Source organism: Macaca nemestrina, chromosome 15, assembly GCF_043159975.1.
Source record: "Macaca nemestrina isolate mMacNem1 chromosome 15, mMacNem.hap1, whole genome shotgun sequence".
In the NCBI taxonomy this organism is placed as follows: Eukaryota; Metazoa; Chordata; class Mammalia; order Primates; family Cercopithecidae; genus Macaca; species Macaca nemestrina.
This window is the reverse complement of record NC_092139.1, coordinates 52,188,651-52,201,994: the sequence shown is the minus strand read 5'-3', so window position 1 is coordinate 52,201,994 and position 13,344 is coordinate 52,188,651. Positions and strand designations below refer to the sequence as shown.

Genomic DNA, 13,344 nt, shown 5'->3' with positions numbered 1-13,344 from the left:
TTAAATTTTTTTTTTTTTTTTTTTTTTTTTTTTACTTGGGTTGGTAGCTTTACACAAGGAAACTTCATTCAAAGCAATGAAGAACAACAACCAGGGCTGATATTGAGTACTAAAAATTGTTTTAAAATCAGAAGGAAAAATAATATGGATTTCAGGCGTTCCCAAGTTATAAATGGGTTTTCTGCATGTTTGAAACCAAAACCAAACTTTCCTATAGAAATATCAGTAAATCTAGCAAAGAAATAACACACCCCAAGCATGTCATAGCCTGTCTTAAATAAGGGGAAAACATGAGAGCACTAGTAAGAGGCAAGTAAACGGTGCTTTGCTTTACAATTGAGGGAACCTCGAAGGCTCTGTTCTTGGCTGCCCCACGCAGGCAGGCAGCGGAAGGCAGGCCAAGGAGGAAAGAGCCCGGCCTCCCGGGTCCCCGCAACTACAACTCCCAGGATGCCGCGGAGCAGGCTCCCGGCCGGTGCAGGCTGGGCTCAGCTCTGTTGGACCCGCGCTGAGGGGACTCTGGCCTCGCTGCACTCATGGCTTCTCCTAGCAAGGCAGTGATTGTTCCCGGGAACGGAGGCGGGGATGTGACCACCCACGGCTGGTATGGCTGGGTGAAAAAGGAGCTGGAGAAGGTAAGCGCCCAATGCCTCGCTGCTCGGTGAAGTCAGCCTGCAGCGAGGGACGGCGGGAGGGGACTGAGAGCTGAAGTTTGAACATGCGTCTAATCCCCTCCAGGAAAGCCCTGTGTGTTTTCCTTCCTCTCCCCCGCTGCCTTCTCTTAAACTCTAGAGCTAGTGGTCGAATTTTGGTTGGTAAAACTGCCTGGAAGACTTCTTCGAGGGCTCAGCCGTTAGAGTTGAAGGAACCCCCCTTCTTTGAACTACCCAGGCTGAGCCCCGAGCCCCGCCCCCCGTATCTGCTGCTGGTTCAGATTTGGGACTTCCCAGATAATTTTACATCTTCACTGCTCCTCGCATCAGCTTCAAAAAAATTAAATATGCTATACTTAATATATACAAAGGATATATGTAACATGCGTCTACATTATGAGGCATAATGTAATGAATTACTAAACTAAAATCTGGGACATTGCCTATACATCGTCTTCCAAACGACCCGTATGTCTACCCATCTCAGACCCGTGCCATCCTGAAGTTTTTTCATCTGCTTCTCTTTTTAAAATTAAAGTACTTTTCAACCTATGAATATACCCTTTAAACAATAGACCGTTCAATTTGGCTTCTTGGTGAGCTTTATAAAAATGGCATCTTACTGTAGGCTGCCCTGTGCCGTTTGATTTTTATTTTTTTAACCCTCTTCTGTAACCAAGGGGTAGGTCAGCTCCCTGGGTTGCCATCTTCCAGAGTAGATTGCAGGGCTGTGGCTGAAAACCCTGGTCAGAGCTACAACCCCAAAGTTCAGGGCTGGAGCTTCTGAGAGGATGCTGTCTCCACCTTTCTGTATCACGTTCCTGTGCCACGTTTTACCTACTGCCTGGCCCACGGTCTATTTGGCTCCAAGTCAGTCTGTCTAGAACATATTTGTTCATGCCCCTCTATAGATGGAGGGCTGTAGAGGCAAATATGGGTGTTCAAATGCAGATATAGGTCTCTATAGAGGTCAGCAGAGCTGCCTAGATACAGAACTACAGATGGAGTTCATGCGAAAGGATGGTCACTTAACCTACTTCATTTCATAACACAAGTTAATACTGAATTGGTAACGATCATATCAGGTGCCTCATTTCTTATTAGCAAAGTATTAGTTGTAATTAAGCTCTTTATTATAGCTTTTTCTCCCCCCTCATATCATAGATACCTGGTTTCCAGTGTTTGGCTAAAAACATGCCCGACCCAAGTAAGTTTTAAACTTGTTTTTAAAGAGCCTCATCTTGTTGGGTTTTGATATTACCATGTTTGTGGTAGAGAACAAGAATATCGTAGTGGAGAAGATGCCGATATACCTAAGAAAGAATAAGGCAAGTAGCTTGGGGAGGAGGGTGTGAACCAAAAGCCATAGAAAATTCTAGTAAGGATCAGGAAAGCACCTGGGCATGGTAAAATTTAATTTTCAACTTTGCACCAACTTGATCTTTCCCTTCTGTAAGTCTACAAATATTTTCAGGCAGAATTTGTGGGTATTACATTTGAGGCATACGTATAAAACTTTACAGCATGTGTTTGAGATCCTAATGTTTAAACATGTCATATTGCTACTTTTGTTCTGGGTATGCCTATGACTTGTCTCAGGAATCCCCTGTTTGGAAAGAATGAATAAATGTGTGTGAATTTTAGAATGTTCCAGGAGTTTTTTTGCTTTTTTTTTTTTTTTTTCCTGAGATGGAGTCTCGCTCTGTTGCCCAGGCTGGAGTGCTGTGGCATGATCTCAACTCACTGCAACCTCTGCTTCCCAGGTTCAAGTGACTCTTCCTGCCTCCCGAGTTCAAGTCAGCCTCCCGAGTAGCTGCGATTACAGGCACGCGCCACCATGCCTGGCTAATTTTTTTTTGTATTTTTAGCAGAAATGGGGTTTCACCATTTGGTCAGGCTGTTCTTGAACTACTGATCTTCAACTGATCTGTCCACCTCTGTCTCCCAGTGTTGGGATTACAGGTGTGAGCCACTGCACCTGACCAATAGCTTTTTTTTTTTTTTAAGTTTGAAAGTTTACATTAAAATTTCAGAGTTATATTTTATTATTTCCTTAGTATTTTCTTACAAGAACATGGTAAACAAAAAAAAAAGAGAGAAAAGAAAAACTATTTGTCAGAACTGTGGACTTGGGTCTTTCAAGTAGTAATACGTAAGCCTTTGGCTCTGTTAACACAGTCCTGTCTCCTGCTGTGGTCCTGCAGTTTTAAAAGTTGTGAATTGCTGAATAGTCGTCTGTTAGAAAGGTGGGGCAGCATTGGATTCAGACTGCCACTATCAAATGACAGACTTTTTCTTTACCCTGAACCTTAAGTTACAGCACGAGAGAGCATCTGGCTGCCCTTCATGGAGACAGAGCTGCACTGTGATGAGAAGACCATCATTATCGGCCACAGTTCTGGGGCCATCGCAGCCATGAGGTGCGATCTTTGTTAAACTGTATCCCCTTTGTGGGCTCCAGCCATGCTTGCTTGAGATATACCTTGTGTATATCTTAAGTTTCTGTTGCAGAGGAAACAATGCTGACCTCTAAAGTGGTAATGTAATCTGTCCTAATTCCTTCCTGGTTTTGCTAGTGGACTGAAAAAAAAAATCTGCCCTTATTGGGATGCAGTGATCCTTTTAAAGCGTAAGTGGCTGCAAACCCCAGTGGCTTCCCATCAGTCAGCTCTGATTCTGTCTCTACAGACTCTCCTTCTCTCCTCCCAGCCAGGTTTACTGACCTCATTGCGGTTCCTGGAATATGCTAAGTACACACACATCTTAGCCTGCTCTCATTCTTCTACCTGGGACACTCTGTCCCTAGACATCTGCATGGCTTTCTATTCCCCTTGAAGTCTGTGCTCAAATGTCCCCTTTAGGTGAGGCCTTCTCTAATCACTCCATGTGAAACAGCTTCCTCACTCTACTGGCTCTTATCCGTTTTATATCTTATTATCTGCAGCACATTTTGTTGTTGTTGTTGTTGTTGAGACGGAGTTTCGCTCTTATTGCCCAGGCTGGAGTGCAGTGGTGCCATCTCAACTCACCACAACCTCCGCCTCCCAGGTTCAAGCAGTTCTCCTGCCTCAGCTTCCCGAGTAGCTGGGATTACAGGTATTCACCACTATGCCTGGCTAATTTTGCATTTTTAGTAGACATGGGGTTTCTCCATGTTGAGGCTGGTCTCGAACTCCTGACCTCAGATGATCCACCCACCTTGGCCTCCCAAAGTGCTGGGATTACAGGCATGAGCCACCGCGCCCGGTCTATCTGCAGCACTTTTTATCATCTGACATCCGGTTTATTTCTTGTCTGTCTCCTGCCAATAGAATGTAGACTCCAGGAAGGCAGGGCTTTGTTCAGTCTGGCACTGAAACCCCATTGCCTAGAAGAGAGCCTGGCATATGGTAGATTGTGTCTGCAGTGTCACTCACCTGCGAACCCCAGTCCTTAGGTTCATGGGCACATCCCTACTGCTCATTAAGAATATTGTATCTCCCCTTTTAGCCTTATAAGGCCTAGTGGGTAGCGACTTAGCTGGCTGACTAAGCTAAGTTTAGCCTATAAGGGTTGAGTTTCTTTCATATTTGCTAGGCAAAATGACAAAGGATAATAGTTTTTATTTGTCCCAAGCAGTCACTTAGGATGTCACATGAATTGCATGTCAGGGAATCTTGCCAAATTTCATAACCTTTCAGCCACACTGATTAAAGTTACAAGAGTATTTCAGGATGGAGCTACAAAATTATGGTACACTCCTAGTGTAAGGATGTTTATATGCTGCCAGGGGTTGTCTGGAAAGCGAAGAGCTCCTTGTATTATTGAATTCTGTCCCAGCTCAAGGCCAACTGCATTTTTCTCAAGCCATTGATTAATAAAGATGTGCCTGCTTTTAAAGATCCTTGAACTCACTGCAGGATTATTAGCAACCTTCTAAGAATTGACTTCTAAAGTTAAGGGAGACAAGGAGAAAAATGGATGCCAAAACGATTGGGTTAAGGTTGTAGAATTTCCTATTGACACAATCATAGAGGACTACCCTACAGATGACTGTAATCATGAAAGGGAAGTTGTGCCTTTACAATGGAGAGATCACGTGGATGTCACCTTAAGCAAATGATCAAACTTAATCTCACCAATAATAGACTGGCATCATTTGTCCCCTGATGCGATGGTGTGGGAAAGACATAGCATCACCTATGTAGTATCCTTGCCAGAAATGTTTACCTCAGTTTAGTTAGGAGGAAACAGACGATTCCATTTAGAGGATAATGTACAAGACAGGCCTAAACTCTTAAACATGTTAATGTCATTTAAAAGAAAAAATTTAACAGTGACTGAAGAGCCATGAAAATAAAATGCAATGCATAATCCTTGACTAGATCTAGGATTGTAGAATGTTTTAAAGGACGTTTTTGGTTCAGTTGGGGAAAACCGAATACAGATAATATTGCTGTATCAATGTGAAATTTATTGGGTGTAATAGTGGTACCATGGTTAAGGGAGTGGCCTTCTCAAGAGATACATGCTAAAATAAGGGTGAAATGTGACAAAATTAATGAATCTAGGTGGTGCTTGTTCTTTTTTTTTTTTTTTTTTTTTGAGATGGAGCCTCGCTCTGTTGTCCAGGCTGCAGTGCAGTGGCACAATATCGGCTCACTGCAACCTCTGCCTCCCAGGTTCAAGCAATTCTCCTGTCTCAGCCTCCCGAGTGGCTGAGACTACAAGTGCCTGCCACCACACCTGGCTAATTTTTGTATTTTTAGTAGAGAGGGGCTTCACCATATTGGTTGGGGTGGTCTTGAACTCCTGACCTCAAGTGATCTGCCTGCCTTGGCCTCCCAAAGTGCCGGGACTACAGGCATGAGCCACCACGCCCAGCCTAGGTGCTTGTTCTTTAAACGTTTCTGTAGGTTTGATATTTTTCAAAGTAAATGGGGAAAAAAGTTTAGGCCCAAGAACAAAATACCAACGCTAACTCTTTCTTGGCACAAAGGTCTCTTGAAATTATTACTACTATGTGTCTTTCCTTATCCCAGTCTTTGCTGAGGGATACTGCTGTCTGCAAATACTATAATTCTGGTTTTTACCAATAAAGGAGCCTCACTCTACTTGCTCCTATCCTCTTTATATCTTATTATCTGTAGTACTTTTCACCTAGACCTAATAAATCCTAGATCTAGTAAAGGATTATGCATGGCCTCTGACATCCTGTTTATTTCTTGTCTGTCTCCTGCTTACTTTTAATGGCAAAAACTGCAATGACTTTTGTACCAACCTAATAGTTAGCTGGGTGTCTACTTGCCAGGCACTGTAATGGGCACCAGGAACACAAAGATCAATAGGACTCATACCTGCCCTTAAGGAGCTGACAGTTTATTGAGAGAAATTTACATAAGACGACACAAATGAATAATACAAGGCAACGTGGAGTGTGTGGTACCAAAGGTACATTTCTGGTATTGTACAGTGTTTCTTAAAATACAGTTCACAGACCACTTGTATTAGAGTCATCTGGGTTGAAGGAGGGAGCATGCCTTAAAATGCAGATTCTAGGCCTTAATCCCAACTTTCTGAATCAGAGGCTCTGGGTCTGAGCCTGAGAATCTGCATGTTCGCCAACCAGGTGACATTGAGGCATACTAAACGTGGGTAGATTACACATTTTTTGTTTATTGGGAAAGGTTTGCACAATTTGAACTACCTTGAAAAATGAGTAGGGGGTGGGCGCGGTGGCTCACACCTGTAATCCCAGCACTTTAGGAGGCCGGGGTGGGCGGATTATTTGAGGTCAGGAGTTCAAGACCAGCCTGGCCAACATGGTGAAACCCTGTCTCTACTAAAAATACAAACTTAGCTGGGCATGGTGGTGCATGCCTGTAATCCCAGCTACTCAGGAGGCTAAAACAGGAGAATCGTTTGAACCCAGGAGGTGGAGGTTGCAGTGAGTCAAGATTGTGCCACTGCACTCCAGCCTGGGTGACAGAGTGAGACTCTGTCTCAGAAAAAAAAAAAAGGAAAGAAAAATGAGTAGAAGCTCATCCAGTAGCCAGGGTTGGGCTTGTAGTTCTGCAGTTTCCTTGCTATTTTTCACATCAACCTCAACAGCAGATAGCACATGCTTTCTGTAGGCTACCACAAATGAGTTTTTAAGTAGCTTATTGACTTTTTTTTTTTTTTTTTGAGACAGAGTCTCGCTCTGTCGCCCAGGCTGGAGTGCAGTGGCTGGATCTCAGCTCACTGCAAGCTCCGCCTCCCGGGTTTACGCCATTCTCCTGCCTCAGCCTCCCGAGTAGCTGGGACTACAGGCGCCCGCCACCGCGCCCGGCTAGTTTTTTTGTCTTTTTTAGTAGAGACGGGGTTTCACTGTGTTAGCCAGGATGGTCTCGATCTCCTGACCTCGTGATCCGCCCGTCTCGGCCTCCCAAAGTGTTGGGATTACAGGCTTGAGCCACCGCGCCCGGCCAGTTTATTGACTTTTTGGTGATCAGAGGTAACATTTATATTAGCTGACATCATTTTTCTTTCTCCAGGTATGCAGAAACACATCGAGTATATGCTATTGTATTAGTGTCTGCGTACACATCAGACTTGGGGGATGAAAATGAGCGTGCAAGTGGTAAGTCCAAAGGTAGAAATCTGAGCAAAGCCCTCTCGAGACATGGGGCTGTCTGTTCAGGTTGTAAAAACAGCGCTGTCTTTCAGATATGCCAAAACATTCTAATAGCATAGGAGAAAGATTTACCACCTATCTTTGGATATAAGTTCACACTTTGATTTCTTCCCAAGCGGTAAGTCTAGAATTGAACCATAGAGGCCTGGTTTTAGTTGAACCATGTACCACCTCTTCATGAGTAACTGTGGTATCAAGCCCTACAGATTTGAAAACAAAAGAATTGCTGCTTCTAACTCACATGTAGGCTCTGCTCCTTTGTGTCTCTATGTGGGTTGCCAGTAGGTATTTTAGAATATCTAGAGGGAGATTATCCATGGGCACTGAAAGACTGTTTTTTTTTTTTCCCCATAGGATACTTCACCCGCCCCTGGCAGTGGGAGAAGATCAAGGCCAACTGCCCTCACATTGTGCAGTTTGGCTCCACTGACGACCCATTCCTTCCCTGGAAGGAACAACAAGAAGTGGCCGATAGGTTGGAAACCAAATTGCACAAATTCACTGACCGTGGCCACTTTCAGAACACAGAGTTTCATGAACTGATTACTGTGGTAAAGTCTTTGCTGAAAGTACCAGCATAGGCTGTATGATTTCTGCTATTTCGCATCCCAATATAGGGGTAGAATAATATCTACTATCAGCCGATTACTAGACACATAAAACATCCAGTTAAGTTCCAAAAGTGCCTGAAAAACAAACACAAGTTTCAACGTTCAATCTAAGTTACAAATAGCGTTTCCATTTTCCATAGACTCTAAAACTCCCCAAATTGCTATGAGCTACCACAGTATTTTCCTCATTTGGTAAGAAACGTGAGGACAGCTTAACTGCCCTTCTCTAACCAAAGTCAGTCAGAAATAGCACCCAGGTTTCCTGATTCCTACTCCTGAGTAAAACTAAACAGGTTTTATGTATGTTGCAGGTGTCGCACACTTTGCCTCTTTGAAATCAAACTCTTCTATTTCACTGGGGAAAGAAAACATGACTGAAAGTCCAGAGTGTTAGCTTAGAGCTCAAAATACTAGCTGCTGTTTCATGCTGGCCCTGGACATTAAACCCAGACTAGGGACAACACCTCTGACACTTGCCCCTGAGTCCTTCAGACATGTTGAGAGAGACTGAGACAGGAGTCTTCCAGAGTCAGGAAGGAAGGAGAGGCACAGCAATATACATACATAATATACGTACAACTGACTAGCTTTGTTTGAGACAAGAGTGGTGGGATCAGGGCCGTGTGGAGAGCTCATGGCCTGTCTAAATTGTTGCCATGTGGAAATGGGGCAGAGTGTTACCAATTTTCTGATTTTTTGTGTGGAAAAAAATGTCCAAATTATGGTTTTTAAATTTGGGGACTATATACACACACACACACACACACATACACATACAATCCATATACATATGAGTATGTAAGTTGGCAATAAGAGTATACATCAAAACTGGCCGGGCGCGGTGGCTCAAGCCTGTAATCCCAGCACTTTGGGAGGCCGAGACGGGCGGATCACGAGGTCAGGAGATCGAGACCATCCTGGCTAACACGGTGAAACCCCGTCTCTACTAAAAAATACAAAAAACTAGCCGGGCGAGGTGGCGGGCGCCTGTAGTCCCAGCTACTCGGGAGGCTGAGGCAGGAGAATAGCGTAAACCCGGGAGGCGGAGCTTGCACTGAGCTGAGATCCGGCCATTGCACTCCAGTCTGGGCGACAGAGCGAGACTCCGTCTCAAAAAAAAAAAAAAAAAAAAAAAAAAAGTATACATCAAAAAATTTACAAACACTGCAAGACAAATAAAATCCAACCCATCCATTTGTGACCACAGTCATAAGCATTAACTTAGCCAGGGGCTTTTAGATAATTATCTGTGAAGTCTGAGAAAAGACTAAGATAACCAAAATGAACATAATGTCAAAGGACGAAATCATGGGGACAATTTGGGTTTTGTTCCAAAGTCAAGTGTTTTTAAAAAGAACCTGTCCCTACTTCATGTTCTGTTCTATAGAGAACAGAACTTCCGTGGCCCTTTAGCGCTCTTTCAAGCACATTCCATTTTCTTCTGATCATACTTCCTCAAAAAGCCTTTTATTTGGCTGGGTGTGGTGGCTCATGCCTGTAATCCCAGCACTATGGGAGGCCGAGGTGGGTGTATTGCTTGAGGCCAGATGTTTGAGGCCAGCCAGGGCACATAGCAAGACCCTATCTCTACAAAATATTAAAAAATGAGCTGGGCATGGTGGTGCACACCTGTAGTCCTAGCTACTTGGGAGGCTGAGGCAGGATTGCTTGAGCCCAGGAGTTTGAGCCTTCCGTGAGCTACGATCCCGTCACTGTACTCCATCCTGGGTGACAGAGCAAAGAACCTGTCTCTAAAAAAAAAAAAAAAAAAAAAAATTTAAAGAAACCTACCCTTTTTCATTTCTCAATATTTTTTGGCTATTATGATCTCTAAGTGTTACTTCAAATAATTTCCAGTGAATCCACACTTGATGTTCCAGAGCCTGAGTTTGCTGCAGAAATATAATTTCCTATACTTCATGCCTAAAGGAGATTCAGAGCTATCACTTAAAACCAAAAGTCTTGGTTTTTAAATGTGCTTAGACAAAAAAAAAAAAAAAATCAGGAAAGGTACCCTAATTGTTTAACAGCAGTTGTCTTTGGGGAATGGGCATTTTGGTAGGTACAATGTGGTGGACGTCCTTCTTATTTTTTTTTTTTTGAGACAGTGTCTTGCTCTGTTGCCCAGGCTGGAGTTCAGTGGCACAAATCTCAGCTCACTCTAACCTCCGCCTCCCGGGTTCAAGTGATTCTCACATCTCAGCCTCCCAAGTAGCATGAACTAAAGGCATGCGCCACCACGCCTGGCTAATTTTTGTATTTGTAGTAGAGATGGGGTTTCACCATGTTGGCTAGGCTGGTCTCGAACTCCTGGCCTCAGGTTATCCACCCACCTTGCCGCTCAAAGTGCTGGGATCACAGGCATGAGCCACCATGCCTGGCCCCTTATTTTACTTTATCTTCCTAAGAGATTATTTGAATTTGTTACACTAAACATGTATTTTATAATAAAAGATTTAAAACAATGTATTTGACTACTAAAAAGCAAATTATATAAGTCAGTTGAATAATGATGTTGTTAAAGAGGCTGTTTAGCACGAATTTGACCAAATCTGTAGTCAAAGTTTGATTCTACTTGAATTTTTTGGAAATTTGCTGTTGTGTTTCTTACTCTTTGTCTTGTTCTCTGTGAAGTCCTTTCGTAAAAAAACAAACTTACACAATTTAGTTCACAAAACTTTGTTGACCTCCTGTAGAAATGAAAACTAAATATATGTAATTGAGAAATAATTCTGATACTCTTCATTCCTGTAAAAGTAATCTTAAGATAGACCTATAGGATTGTTGATCTTTGCTGCCAAATATAACCAGTAACCACAGCTAGCTGTAAAATTGAAAATTCAGTTCAATCAAAATAGCCGTATTTCAAGTACTCAGCAGCCACTGCGGGCTATTGGTTACCTTACTGACCAGCCGATATAGGCTATTTCTGTCATTATAGAAAGCTCTATTGGACAGCATTGGTCTAGGACACATATTTTATATTTTCCCCTCATCTACCATCCAATACTGAGTAATAGTTCAAAGTACAAGTGACTTAATTTGAAATGACTTCTGTTTGGCTATTTCTGTATTGCTTAGCTGATCACCACCAACATCATAGGTCTATACAATTTACTAAATCGCCCAACTAAGATCAAGGGTGTTTCATGGGAAAATCCACACAAACTATTCATTAAAAACCTATCATAGAGTCATGGACTGGCATGGTTTCTGTTTGATTCTTTGTGGTTACCATTGAATATACAGGGGCCTCTGTACACTCTGGGGAGTATCTATTCTTAGGTGAGCAAAATACCGAATACTGAATGGAAATCAACTGTAAGTATTAGGACTTCATATGCAACTTGAGTTTTTGGTGCTGTCAGGAGTCTAGAGCCCCACAATTAGTTTTGGTTACGGTTTATCCCTGTAGGATAAATGATCCATTTAACTATTCATCAGAGGTGCTGTATTTTTAAATAGTCTCTTATCTCCTAAAGTTAATTTTCAGAATTAAAAACATGCCATGAGAAAAAAGTTTGCAGGTTCTCTTTATTGGTGAGGTAAGGAATACTTTTGTTTTGCACATTGAATGTTAAGCTCTAAAAACCAATCTTTAGCTATAGAGACATAAGACAAAGCCTATATTTAAAACATAAGCTGGCCGGGCGCGGTGGCTCACGCCTGTAATCCCAGCACTTTGGGAGGCCGAGGCGGGCGGATCACAAGGTCAGGAGATCGAGACCATGGTGAAACCCCGTCTCTACTAAAAATAGAAAAAAATTAGCCGGGCGCAGTGGCGGGCGCCTGTAGTCCCAGCTACTCGGGAGGCTGAGGCAGGAGAATGGTGTGAACCCGGGAGGCGGAGCTTGCAGTGAGCCGAGATTGCGCCACTGCACTCCAGCCTGGGCGACAGAGCAAGACTCCGTCTCAAAAAAAAAAAAAAAAAAAAAAAATAAGCTGGTTTCTTCTCATTTCTAGCTCTCTTCCAAGTTCATTTTTCTTACTATATAAAACTAGTGCCTTTTTGATAGGCTAAGTCCCAGGAAGGACAGACATTGTTCTTACCATTCCAACTCTCACTGAGGGTAGAAGAGAAACCGTCTGTAGTTCCAGGTTCCCAAATCCTTCCTATATCTATATATGTATATGTGTATATATATGTATGTGTGTGTATATATGTATGTGTATATATGTATTTTTTACAGTCCAGAGGTCTTTTATTAACACCTATTATGCCATGAATTCATAGGGAATAGGTTCCAGCAGCTCAGGTTCCTTCCTATTGGTTCTCACAAAGTGTGCTTCTCTGGGTGGAGCAGGCTGGCGCTTCAGTTGAACCCAGGTAACTTTCTATTTTTTTCTCGAGACGGAGTCTTGCTCTGTCACCAGGCTGGAGTGCAGGGGCGTGATCTCAGCTTACTGCAACCTCTGCCTCCCAGGTTCAAGTGATTCTCCTGCCTCAGCCTTCCGAGTAGTTGGGACTACAGGCGCGTGCCACCATGCCCAGATAATTTTTGTATTTTTAGTAGACACAGGTTTTCACCATGTTGGCCAGGATGGTCTCCATCTCCTGACCTCATGATCCGCCTGCCTCAGCCTCCCAAAGTGCTGGGACTACAGGCGTGAGCCACCGTGCCCGGCGAACCCAGGTATCTTTCTCTTGGGCTTCTTTCTTCTTCTGATCATTTTCCTTCACACGTTTCAGGAAGCTGTCTCGGCTCTTAGAGTGCTTAATGTGCTCAACACACGCATTAATTCTCTTGGCAAGAATCTTGCCCTTGCTTGTTTACAATAGTGCGAACAGCATGCTGGTGAACATTGTAGACTCTTCCAGTTTTGCCATGGTAACACCTGTGGGGCATTCCTTTTTGAACAGTACCCATTCCTTTGATGTCTTCAATATCACCTTTCTTATAGATTCGCATATACATGGCCAAAGGAACAATTGCATGTTTTCTAAAAGTCCTAGAGAACATATATTGGGTGCCACTCCTCTTTCCCTTTGTGTTCGTCATTTTGGCGAATTACTGGAAGATGGGAGTTATATAGGTATATATATCAAATACTTGAAATAATTTTTGTTACAAAGAGCTAGTGTCATCAAATGCTAATTTGTAGAGCTGGCCAAAGAATGTATTGGACAAAAATTGGTTACTGAGCTGAATTTTATTTTACTGATACCATTTATCTTAAAATAACTCTTCTGATATCCACTTAGAGTATCTCCAAACTGGTGTTAGAACCCAATCGTCAGTACTAGCAGAGCTTGAATTCCTTTCCATTGGGTCCCATGTTTTTGGCTTAGATATAGAAACTTCTAACTGGAGCTACAAAGTGAAAATATGAAGCTAAAATTCTAAAAAGCCCTACAGTCAACTTCTGTGCAACAATACATCAAATAACCTAGTGTTTTCTATGTGGCTGACGATAGGAACTGAAA

General features: G+C 42.9%; 1 protein-coding gene and 1 pseudogene across 1 annotated transcript; one reads left to right on the top strand and one right to left on the bottom strand.

Annotated features, from left to right (window-relative positions):
- The first annotated feature begins 229 nt into the window (after positions 1 to 229).
- LOC105486834 (RB binding protein 9, serine hydrolase) lies at positions 230 to 11,120 on the top strand. The gene is made up of 5 exons (XM_011749905.3): positions 230 to 635; positions 1,818 to 1,860; positions 2,968 to 3,073; positions 7,169 to 7,254; positions 7,663 to 11,120. Exons 1-5 carry the CDS (start codon positions 537 to 539, stop codon positions 7,887 to 7,889), a joined length of 561 nt encoding a protein of 186 aa, XP_011748207.1. The 5' UTR covers positions 230 to 536; the 3' UTR covers positions 7,890 to 11,120.
- Positions 11,121 to 11,877: 757 nt separating this feature from the next.
- Positions 11,878 to 12,958, bottom strand: LOC105486833 (large ribosomal subunit protein eL21-like; annotated as a pseudogene).
- Positions 12,959 to 13,344: the final 386 nt, after the last annotated feature.